Below are 12,900 nucleotides of genomic sequence, written 5' to 3'. Positions count from 1 at the left end.
CCCAGATTCTTCCAGTTATTGGTGGGGGGGGGGGGAAAAGGGGCCCTGGGGGCCGCCTTTGCCCTGTCCCCCGGCTCTTAGCTCCCCCCTGGGTTTCCGATCACTGTCAGTGCCAGGGGGCTTCTTCTGTGCTTTCCCTTTTGCCTTCCTGCATTGTGCCTACATATGCAAATTAACCGCCATCTTTGTTGACAGTTAACCGCCATCTTGGCTGGTGATTAATTTGCATATCTCGCTAATTAGCCAATGGGAAGGGTAGCGGTCGTACGCCAATTACCATGTTTCTCTTTTATTAGTGTAGATTATGATGTTCTCTCTTTGAGTTTTTAAAATTATGTTTGATGGTTGAAAGCCAAAATGATAACTTTACCTGATTTGGTTTTCAGTGTCCGTGGGACATCATTTGCTGTTAGGGAAGTGGAAGTTAAGACCATCATTAAATACTACCACACAGCTGATGGGATGGTAAGAATCAAATATGACAATGCCAGTGCTAGGAAGGACATGGGACAACTGAAGCATTCACACATTGCTGGTGGGGATGTAGTATATTAGTACAGCCACTATGGAAAAGTTTGGCATTTCTTATAAAGTTAAACACTAACTTAGCATAAGACTCCTCAGTGCTTATCCCAGAAAAACAAAATTGGGTACATAAATGTTGATAACATCTTTATTCATAACAATGAAATGCTGGAAACAACCCAAACATCCATCAACAGTGAACAGATTAACAAATGGTACACCCATACTGAAAAATACTACTCTGTAACAAAAAAGGAAAACTGTTTATACACCCAACAAAGTGGATGGATCTTAAGAGCAATTTGCTGAGTGGGGGGAAAACAGCCCATCTCAAAGGTTACATACATTCCATTTTAAGAAATGACAAAATTAGAGCTATGGAGTACTGATCAGTGGTGGCCATAGGTCAGGGTTGGGGGACAGTGTGTGTATAAAGGGGTAGCAGGTGGATGTATCTTTGTGTTGGTACAACAATTCTGCATCCTGATTGTGGCGGGATTTACAGATATCTATACATGTGATAAAATTTCTTAGACCTCAACACCAAAAAACAAAACAAAAAACAAAATCACACAAATGCAAATAAGCTCTATAGTCTACTTAACAGCATTTTATTGGTTTTGATGTCATTTTACTGGTTTTGATGATGAATGAGGTTCTACTACTGAAGAGGCTGAGTAAAGGTCCTCAGGAACTTTGTATGATTTGTAATTCCCTGTAGTCTAAAATCATTCCAAAACAAATTTCAGAAAGATCACATTTAAGATGTTTTCAAAACTTATAAGCTTGGATAAATACATCCAACGATGTGGAATTATATTTATGAGTATATTTCTTTTACTTCTGAAGTACACAGTACATTGAAAGAGATGAATTTAGAGCCCAAGAAATGGAAGAGCTAATCATATAATGACACGAAGTGGACACAGAACACTCCTGCTTGTATATAACATTAACATTTATCAGTGTTGAGAATTGCCTGCTTTAAATTTATGGAACCATTGAGTATATGGTTCAAGGTATCCCGTCCCAGAATGGACATCAGTTATATAATAAGTTTAGACTTGGCTTAGAAAACTCAAGTAGATATCATTTTTACAAAGCTTTCTTCAAGAATTCTGATATTTTGCTGAAGTCACTCTACACTGTGTTTCCAGCAGTTTTATTGCTGTATGAACTCATGAGAAATGATTAATTCTGCCATATTCTTTGCCATCTAAAATTATTCTCCAGCATGAATATCAGGCAACTTATTGAGGTTTATTTCTAAACAAAGGCTTTCCCGTGACCATCATGTTACTACTGTGTACGAGCTCACTGATGATCTACTGTGATCACCAATGAGATAGTCTTTATTCCCACAGCAGGCTTTCCTAGTGTTTCTATGCATGTGATTTATATTAGCATATACTTGTCAGACATATCATTACCTGCAGTGAGTGTGGGAAAGGTTATTTCATGTGAGAAATGTTTCCTCAAGACTTTCTGCATTTTTCTTATGTATTAATTTTGACATACAGTGTAAGGTAATTTATCACCTAAGGCACTAGCACATTCTTTACATTCATTAAATTTCACTCCTATGCAAATTCCATAATTTCCCATGAGTGAAAGTCTAGCAACAGGCTAATAAAGTACACTGACTATATTCAAGTATGCTACGAGCACACTGCACTGAACTCTCATGGTTTGACTTTGTCCCTTGCATGAGTTCACTTGTAAGTAATGAATTCAGACTCTGCAAAGGATTATGTACCTTGACTACACATTTTGTGTATTAATAAGGCTTGACAAATGAAAGGTTACCCCAATCACTGAATCCATAGAGTCTGTCTTTTATTTTTTAAGTTCTTTCATATATCGTGAGTGCTGAATTCATGTTGAAGGCTTTCTCAGACTAATTGCATACATACACTTTGTCTACTGTGTCACTTACCTGGTGGGTCATGAGATCAGTACATATAAAAGAAGTCTATCTTGTGTGAAGTCTCTGACATTGTACAAGGCATATTATTTTTCCTGAAGGTGTGACCATATTCATTGCATTGTTAGGGTTTGTTCCCATTATGAGTTCTATGATGTACAAGGAGATTTCTCTTTGAAGAGAAGCCCTTCCCACATTCACTGCACACAAAAGGTTTCTCTCCTGTGTGAGTTCGTTGATGGACGATTAGACGACTTTTCACACCAAAGCCTTTCCCGCACGCATTGCATGCATAAGGTTTCTCTCCAGTATGGATTTGCTGATGTAAAATGAGCTCAGTTTCCATGGCAAAGCCTTTTCCACATTCACCACACATATAGGATTTCTCTCCCGTATGAATTTGCTGATGTACGAGGAGATAGCGTTTCATGGTGAAGCCTTTCCCACATTCACTGCACGAAAAGGGTTTCTCCCCAGTATGAGTCCGCTGATGTACCGTAAGGTTGCTCTTAAAGGCAAAACCTTTTCCACATTTATTGCATATATAGGGTTTCTCTCCAGTGTGAGTTCGCTGGTGTAACATCAGCCCACTATTCACGATGAATCCTTTCCCACATTCACTGCATCTGTACGGTTTCTCTCCAGTATGTGTTCGCTGATGTACAACCAGCCGACTCTTCAAGGGGAAGCCTTTCCCACACTCACTGCAGGTGTAGGGTTTCTCTCCAGTATGCGTTCGCTGATGTATGATAAGCATGCTCTTCACCGTGAAGCCTTTTCCACATTCGTCACATACATAGGATTTCTCTACCGTATGATTTCTCTGATGCACAATGAGGTTACTCTTCCTGGTAAAGCCTTTTCCACATTCACTGCACACATAGGGTTTCTCTCCGGTGTGAGTTCGCTGGTGTTCAATCAGACGGTTCTTCATGGTGAATCCTTTCCCACACTCATTGCACACGTATGGTTTCTCTCCTGTATGGTTTCGTTGGTGTATGAGGACATAGTGCTTCGTGGTGAAAGCTTTCCCACAGGCACTGCAGGTGTAGGGTTTCTCTCCAGTATGAGTTCGCTGATGTATGATGAGCCTGCTTTTCCCAGTGAAGCCTTTCCCACATTCACCACAGACATAGCATTTCTCTCCAGTATGATTTTGTTGATGTACAATGAGATTACGCTTCCCTGGGAAGCCTTTTCCACATTCCTTGCACACATAGGGTTTCTCTCCCGTGTGAGTTCGCTGGTGTTCAATCAGACGGCTCTTCATGGTGAAGACTTTGCCACAGTCACTGCATATAAAGGATTTCTCACTTTCATGAATTTTCTGATGATCATTGAGCCTGGACTTTCTGGAGAAGACTTTTGCACACAAACTACATCTGTAAGGTTTCTCTCCTGTGTGAGTTCTCTCGTGATCAGTGAGCTGAGACTTCTTAGCAAAGCTTTTTCCACATTCACTGCACACGTGGGCTTTCTCTACCTCCTGAGTTCCCTGATGCTTAATGACCTGGGACTTATTGCTAATGGGTTTTGCACTGACAGGGAATTTAACTGCAAGATGAAAATCATGTTTACCATGCCGAAATGATTTTCCATCTCCATTCAACTTAGCAGAGTTCTTAGTTTCGTAGCTTTTACTCTGTTTGACTAAACTTAAATTTGATTTCAGAGTTTTCATGTAGAAGTCAAACACACCATGATTTTGCCTGAAAGGAAAATGCCTTTTGCTTTGAGGAACAATATTTCCAAATGTATCTTGTTTGTGCTTTTGTTCCATACCTTTCAACGTTCTTTGATTTTCCCAGTGATCCTGGAGATAATCAACTTTTCCAGTGTCTAGGAAAGAAAACAATGAATCTTTTTATAATCTTGTTTGGAATTAAACTTTTAATTAATTAATTAATCATTTTTTTAAAAATGGCACTTTAGTGACAACCCTGTGGTAACACTATAAAAAATACACCACGTGTAAGTGTTCCTTATTTCTTACACATTGGTAAAAACACCATAATATAAACAAACCAAAAGGAAAAAGCGGTATACCACTAAGGTTACCACTAAGGTAGTTGACAATTAATGTAGATTTAGCTGCTTTTGGACCTTTCAAAACATGTAGAGAAAGTAAAATCCAAGCAAGTCATTTTTGTACAGCAAAGGACAAGGTTTGGAGGAATACCTTTCCACAGAACTTAGAAAGACCCAGATCCCAGAGGTGGAAAACTAATCCAGATGATGAGGGTTGCATTTGTTCAGACCAAAATTACTTATTGAATGGCTCCCTGTACCAGGTACTGTGCTGGTGGTTTGGAATATATATACAATAGACCTTACTTTCACTAATCTTAAATCTAGGGAAAATCGAAAAGAAAAAAAAAAGTAAGGAGTTGGAGATTATTAAACATGGACTAAAGGAGCAATGGAGATGGTGGAAAGTGGAGGAAATCAGGATATATTTGCATAAAGAAATGGCAAAGTTGCCCTAGCTGGTTTGGTTCAGTGGCTAGAGCATTGGCCTGCAGATTGAAGGGTCCTGGGTTCAATTCTGGTCAAGGGCACATGCCCAGGTTGTGGGCTTGATCCCCAGTGGGGGATGTGCAGGAGGCAGCCAATCAATGGTTCTCTCTCATCATTAATGTTTCTCTCCCTCCCTCTCCTTCTCCCTTCCTCTCTGAAATCAATAAAAATATATTTTTAAAAAATGTGGAGATAATCAACATATATTGATATTCAAGATGAGAGAACTGGCTCATATGTTGGGAGGACATGTAGTATGAAAGATGATAAATGTACAAACCAAGGTTTTAGACATTCCAACATTTAGGGTTTTGGGATTCTTTAAAGTCCCTTTAGAGGCACTGAATTCTGACTATGGAGTCAGAGAAAATACATACAGGGGTGTAAAGAATAAACATACTACCTAGCAAGTAAGACTATAAGGTCTTCAGAATTTGGATTAAAGTGAATTGAGACAGACTCTCACATCATAATCCTGTTCCTAAGTTTGCCCTTCTCTAGACCACCAAGCAAGTAACACCACCAAGAAACATTGCGTGGAACTCATATAACCACCACTCCAGCCTTTAGCTGAGCTGTGTCATATTATCATATGTTCCACTGATAACAAAATAGGACAATGATTGATAGGAAATTTTGCAGCTGGCCAGTGTACCTCACAGTCATCTTCAGAAGCTCAAGTGCTACATGGGATATGGCAACTGTCACCTTTTTGCAATCACATTCAGCATTCAGTACAAAAGTCAGACCCAACATTTTCCCATTTTAGTGTCCCTGATATATTTGTTCCCTCACTTGCCACCAGCATCTACTTCAGTAATTCTATATATTTTTTTAAATATATATATTTTATTGATTTTTTACAGAGAGGAAGGGAGAGGGCTAGAGAGTTAGAAACATCGATGAGAGAGAAACATCGATCAGCTGCCTCCTGCACACCCCCCACTGGGGATGTGCCTGCAACCAAGGTACATGCCCTTGACTGGAATTGAACCCGGGACCCTTGAGTCCGCAGGCTGACGCTCTATCCACTGAGCCAAACCAGTCAGGCCAGTAATTCTATATTTATGTCTCGTTGGCAACAGTTAGGTTGTACTAAAGGACTAACTTCCTCCTTGAAGATCTAGGTTGTGTTAGTTTTTTTTTTTGTTTTTTTTTTTAATACATTTTATTGATTTTACAGAGAGGAAGGGAGAGAGACAGTTAGAAACATTGATGAGAGAGAAACATCGATCAGCTGCCTCCTGCACACCCCCCACTGGGGATGTGCCCACAACCAAGGTACATGCCCTTGACCGGAATCGAACCTGGGACCTTTCAGTCCGCAGGCCGACACTCTATCCACTGAGCCAAACTGGTTACGGCGGTTGTGTTAGTTTTATCTTCAATATTTCTTAGAACGTCTGCTTGTTCCTTATTATTGCTATACTACTAAAATCAGGTAAAAGGAAAGACAATGTAGAGTTACAAAAATACAAACCAACCAACTCTCCACCATGCTACTTCAACTCATATGAAATCCAGTCAGTCATCCTGGCTGCCTCCCTGCAAGCCCCCAACCACTGGGGACCGAGCCCACAACCCCGGGCATGTGCCCTTGACTGGAATCAAACCTAGGACCTTTCAGTTTGCAGGCTGACGCTCTATCCACTGAGCCAAACCGGCTAGGGCCATCCTGGCAATCACAGTGTACATCTACACGAATATTCCATTTATCCAGGTTTCCACTCCACTCTTTTCCCTGCAGAGAGCTTCTAACAGTGGCTGTCATTTGCCTGACTTTAGGCCACTCTTTTGATAGTCAACCCCAAGGCCTAGCATGTTTCCTCATGTGTTTCATGCCTTCATAACTAATTCCTAGCATCCTCTTCCTAATTAAAAACGTAGACACACCTTGTATATAGGGTGAACTTGGCAGGTACCTGAGCACTGCTGATGTGAGTTCTCCATGGTGATCGCAGCCAGTCCTTGTAGCCAATTGGCCTGGGAGTAAATCTCTCCCCTTGATGTGCCAACAACAATCAAGGCTCAACTACAACAGGAGAGTTCACACAGCTCACCTCGGGGACAAACCTGAAGTGACAGCTCACGTGACTGGGAGGCTGCACCACCGGGTCCTACAGGGCACCTACTACAAAAGGCCACTCTACCAAGACAGGAGGTGCAGCAGTTCTACCGAACACACAGAAACAAGCGTAGGGAGGCCGCCAAAATGAGGAGACCAAGAAACAGGTCCTAAATGAAAGAACAACAAACTTCTAGAAAAAGGACCAAAATGGAGACAGGCAATCTACCAGCTGCAGAGTTCAAAACACTGGTTATGAGGATGCTCAATAAACTTACAGGAAGAGTAGAGGAACTTATTGAAAACTTCAGCAAAGAGATAGGAAATATAAAAATGGAGGTAGAAATCACGAAAAAAAAAAAAAAAGAACCAGTGAGAAATGAAGTGGGAATTTCATAGCCAGGGAGGTGGAACAGAGAGAGACACTGTGACAAGGTACAAAGAAGGGGTAGTTCATACAGTTCAAGGAAGGAGAAATCTAGCAAACAAAAATCAAGATGTTCGGTAAAATAAGCGAGGATCAGTTCTCAGAGAAAAGAGGGGAAAAAGGTTTATGACCCTTTATTAAAATATATTTTATTTTTTTACAGAGGGGAAGGGAGAGGGATAAGGAGTTAGAAACATTGATGAGAGAGAAACATCGATCAGCTGCCTCCTGCACACCCTCTACTGGGGATGCGCCCGCAACCAAGGAATCGAACCTGGGACCCTTCAGTCGGCAGGCCGAAGCTCTATCCACTGAGCCAAACCAGTTAGGGCAGTTTATGTCCCTTTAAAGACCTAAAAAGTTCTGCTATGGGGAGGGATATGGGGGCACTGTTTCTGTACCCTCAAACACCCCTCCCCCCGCCCAGCCTTCTCTGACTAGAATACGACTTCTGCAGTAACCCATGAGGGGAAGCAGATTTTGCCATCTAAATATTGCTTATTTTAAGCTGGCTATTTTCAAGAAAAGAAAGACACAAGAGAAAGCTTTGACATTGGCCCTCACTGCCTGTAAGAATTTAGATAGAGGGCTTGCTCCAGGAAGGGCGACACCATCATAGACAACTACAGTTTAATATGAACTAGGTGTGATAGACAGGGAGGAACCTAGCAAGCCCCCCCCCCTTTATTTAATTGTCTAAAGTTTTACATATGTCTCCTCCCCGACCCATTGACAACTCCCCCACCCAGTCATTCTCACCCCAGCAAGCCCCCTCGGCCCCAGTGTCTATGTCCATTGGTTACGCTAATATGCACGCATACAAGTCCTTTGGTTGCTCTCTAACCCCCCTGCCCCCACCTCCCCTGCCATTTGTCTCTGGATCTATTTTTGGGGAGGCCTTTTAATCCTACTCCTTTCCGGGTCCCATTGTTAAAGATGCCCAGCAAATATTTATTTACCAAATATTGGCTTTGCCATCTCCATGTGGATTGACTTCCTCTCCTTTGAAGCCCAAATCACCACCCTGCTCTCCTCATTATCCCTACCTCAGCTGCCTGATTTGTCCTTGGGCCCCATATTCTTATAGAGCCCCTGTATGTACATACATAATCAATTTGGTTATTTCCTCCTTTTAATCTGTTTCATGTCAATTAGATTATTAGCCCCTCCAGAAGAACCTAGAAGGGTAAAAGGAAAATGATTCTCCTCCCCCACACCTGCCTTGTTGGTTCACACCCACTCACCTGGACAGACGAGTCTGTGGAGTTCATTGTCTATTGTCCACGGTTCTTCCCCTAGTTCCAACTTGGAGAGAGCATCTGGATTGCTGACTTGATACCCTGTTCATAGGAAACGACAGAAGACTTGGGTTGGGAGAATGTTATGTTTAAGGGACGAGACAGTTCGCACATGGCAGAGACTTTGCTCTCAGGAGAGGGCGCATGTGACACGGCGATTTATGTCTGGTCTCTGCGCGGGTTCTGGCACAGAGCTCCTAAAGCCCTTGTAATTTCCTGTGAACAGCATAATAGGAGCATCTTTTCGGACAGTGTAAGTTCCAGTCCCTGACACTAGAACTGCTAACACCCCTGGGCTCTTCAGAGTGATGAGTGCCTTCTGTGTGCTAAGGAGATGACTGGTGGCTGGAGGCTGTAGATAGCTTCAGGGTGGGACTGATCCGGGAAGACAAAGACATGACTAGAGGGCTGGAACCTTCAACTCCAATCCTTCTCCTCATTGTGGAGAGGGAGAGGGCTGGAGATGGAATGAATCACCAATGGCCAAGAATTTACGCAAGCACGCTTACATCATGGACTTTCCCTAAAATCCCTAAATACCTGGATGGGAGAACTACCAGCTTGATGACCACATTGAGATTCGGGGAGGGTGGTGTGCCTAGAGAGGGCATGGAAGGTCCACACCCCTTTCTCCACACTTTGCCCTAAATATCTCTTTCAAGCCAGTTTGGTTCAGTGGATAGAGTGTCGGCTGTGGACTGAAGGGTCCCAGGTTCGATTCCGGTCAAGGGCATGTACCTTGGTTGTGGGCTCATCCCCAGTAGGGGGTGTGCAGGAGGCAGTTCAATCGATGTTTCTCTCTCATCTATGTTTCTAACTCTCTATCCCTCTCCCTTCCTCTCTGTAAAAAAAATCAATAATTAAATACCTCTTCCATTTGGCTGTTTCTGTTTTTTGTTTTTTTTTAACTTTATAATAAACTGATAATGGTAGTAAGTGCCTTCCTGAGTTCTAGGAGCCATTCTAGTGAACTATTAAACCTGAGTCGGCATGAGGCGTTGTTGGAACACCAAATTTACAGCCAAGTTGGACAGATTTATAGCCAAGATGTACCCTGGATACATAATACTTGTGACTGGCATCTGAAGTGAGGGTGGTCCTGTGGTATGAGCCCTTAAACCTGTGGAGTCTGATGCTACCTCTGGGTTTTAGTGTCAAAACAGAATTGAATTGAGCTGCGGGACACCCAGTTGGTACTTGGAGAATTTACTGCTGGTGTAGAAAACCCCCACACAGTTGGTATCAGTTGTGTTGGTGGAGCTTATAGTATATTATATGCTTTTATCCGGAGCCAGAGAAGGCCTTGAGAACCTGCCATTCAGAGCACTGCAGTGACTCCCAAGTATACGCAGCTGGGAAAGGAAAGACCACTGACGGAGTGCCCTCTGACTAACACACGGGAGCTGTCCTCACCCACTGACACCAGGTGGCTGTAGGTCTCCAACATCACGTCCCTGTACAGGATCTTCTGATCAGGGCCCAGGAGCTGCCACTCCTCCCAGGTGAAGTCCACGGCCACATCCTCCAGTGTCAGCGGTTCCTGTAACAACACGGTCCTGTTTACTAGGGAGTGTTTTTCTTTTACTGGCCATAAATAATATAAAGGGAAGTTGTCCTGTTCATATTAACTACACTTCTGACACCAATTATAATGTGAGTGTGGTTTAAAAAAATTTTTTTTAATTGATATTAGAGAGAGAGAGTGAGAGAGAGGAGGAGGAGGAGAAGGAAGAAGAAGGTAAAAGAAGGAAGAAGAAAAAGAAGAAGAAGAAAGAGGAGGAGGAGGAGAGGAGAGATCAATTTGTTGTCCCACTTATTTATGCATTCATTGGTTGCTTCTTTTATGTTCCTTTACAGGGGATCAAACCCACAACCTTGGCATATCGGGACAATGCTCTAACCAACTGAGCTAGCTGGCCAGTGCCCAATGTATATATTTCTTATTTCACAAAAGGTTAACATATTAGATACACTGGGGAGATAATTAGTAAAGTGGGATATGCATTTTTAAAAATAACTCAAAATGAAGCAGCCCCAGAAGGAGATGGAAAATATAAAGGAGTTAATAAATATGGATAGAACAAGGTCTAGCATAGGCCTGTATGCAGTTTTTGGAAGAGATTATACAGAAACAGAGAAGTGATACAAAGATCTCAAGAATGAGGAAATGTCAGAACTGATTAAACTTCCTATAACTCAGACTCAGTAACCCAGCAAAGCCAGGCACGAAATCTGCATGTAGACGCTTCCAGCTGAAACGACAGCACACCAGCTGCAAAAAATCAGATTATAAAAACAACCAGAAAGAAAAGATAAATTACTATCAAAAGAAAGACAACATTTACTGAAATAAAGGCAACAGAAGCCAGAAAAAATGTTGCGAGAAACATATTTGGTCTTTGTCCCTGGTTCCTGGCACAGTTTCTCTTTCTTTCTTTTTTAAATAGATTTTATTGATTTCCGAGAGGAAGGGAGAGGGAGAGATAGAAACATCAATGATGAGAGAGAATCATTGATTGGCACGCCCTCTACTGGGGATCGAGCCTGCAACCTAGGCATGTACCCTTGACCGGAACTGAACCCGGGACCCTTCAGTCTGCAGGCCGACACTCTATCCACAGAACCAAACTGGCTAGGGCAGTGGTTGGCAAACTGCGGCTCGAGAGCCACATGCGGCTCTTTGGCCCCTTGAGTGTGGCTCTTCCAAAAAATACCACGTGCGGGCACGCATGTACAGTGCGATTGAAACTTCATGGCCCATATGCAGAAGTCGGTATTTTGTGGAAGAGCCACACTCAAGGGGCCAAAGAGCCGCATGTGGCTCACGAGCCAGTTTGCCGACCACTGGGCTAGGGCATGGCACAGCTTCTAAAACTCTTGGCCTCTCTGATGAGTGTCTTCTGTATGCTAATGAGATGACTAGTGACTGGGGGTTCCTAGATGGCTTCAGGATGGGGGACTGGAGGTTGAGTTCAATCACTAATGGCCAGTGATTTAATCAACCATGCTTACATCATAAACCCCCTAAACTACAGGTTTGGAGAGCTTCCGGGTGGTAAACACACTGAGATGCTGGCCAGGTGGTGCTCCCGAGAGGCCCTCTGCACCCTTCCCCAGGCCTTACCCTTCGCATCTCTCCCAGGTGGCTATTCCTGAGATGCGGCCCTTATCATAAACTAGTGAAGTGCTTTCCCAGGTTCTGTGTTGTCATTCCAGCAAATTACCAATCCTGAGAAGGAGGTTGTGGGACCCCCAGATTTAGAGCTGGTCATCAGAAGTAGAGATGACAACCTGGGACTTCCGACTGGCACCTAAAGTGGGGTCAGTCTTGTGGGACTTACCACCTAACCTGGGGGACCGGACGCTGCCCCCAGGTAGTCAGTGTCAGAACTGAGTTGAATTGTCGGTGTCCCAAGAGTTGTAGAATGGGTAGATGTGAGAAAAATGCCCACACATTTGGTGTCAGAAGTGCTATGAATAAAAACACCCCAGAAAGCCCTAACCGGTTTGGCTCAGTGGATAGAGCATGGGACTGCGATCTGAAAGGTCCCAGGTTCGATTCTGGTCAAGGGCATGTACCTTGGTCGAGGGCACATCCCCAGTGGGGGGTGTGCAGAAGGCAGCTGTTCGATGTTTCTCTCTCATCGATGTTTCTAACTCTCTATCCCTCTCCCTTCCTCTCTGTAAAAAAATCAATAAAATATATTTTTTAAAAAAACAGCCCAGAAGTGTGGAATATCTTCAATGTCCTGATCCTGTGGTCCTGCAGCCTAAGCTCAAGTGTCACCAGAAAATAAATTGAGACCTGCTTGTCAACTGAGCAGCCAGAGAGGGAAAAACTATGGGATACTCTTTTCCATGTTATTGCAGACATCACTACATAGAAAAGAGAGCAGACTTGGTAGGGGCTGCAAATTCTTAACACTGCTGATCTGACCACATTTTGAGTTATTTCATGTGAGATGCAGACTCATTTGGAAAAATGAAAACTTAGGTTCAAATACTTTTTTCCTGTTTTAAAGTGCTAACCATAAAATAAAGTAACCTATGAAAGGAATAGAGAAAGTATGTTCACATCAAAGCCAAAAAAAAAAAATCACAGAAAATCAATAACAAGCCCTGGCTGGTGTGTTCAGTGGTTAGA

At 42.9% G+C, this 12,900-nt stretch overlaps 1 protein-coding gene across 1 annotated transcript in view; it reads right to left on the bottom strand.

Moving 5' to 3' along the window:
* LOC102423260 (zinc finger protein 432) overlaps window positions 1-12,900 on the bottom strand; it is a 53,182-nt gene that overhangs the window by 34,565 nt on the left and 5,717 nt on the right. The window contains exons 3-5 of the mRNA XM_023747328.1: window positions 10,170-10,296; window positions 8,703-8,798; window positions 2,606-4,288 (exon numbers count right to left, since the gene is read on the bottom strand). Of these exons, the coding sequence (XP_023603096.1) occupies window positions 2,606-4,288; window positions 8,703-8,798; window positions 10,170-10,296 (1,906 nt within the window). The remainder of the gene's footprint in view (window positions 1-2,605; window positions 4,289-8,702; window positions 8,799-10,169; window positions 10,297-12,900) is intronic.

The sequence above is a fragment of the Myotis lucifugus genome, unplaced genomic scaffold (genome assembly GCF_000147115.1).
Source record: "Myotis lucifugus unplaced genomic scaffold, Myoluc2.0 scaffold_839, whole genome shotgun sequence".
Lineage (NCBI taxonomy): Eukaryota > Metazoa > Chordata > Mammalia > Chiroptera > Vespertilionidae > Myotis > Myotis lucifugus.
Note: the sequence above shows the minus strand (reverse complement) of the source record. Positions and strands in the feature narration are given on the sequence as shown.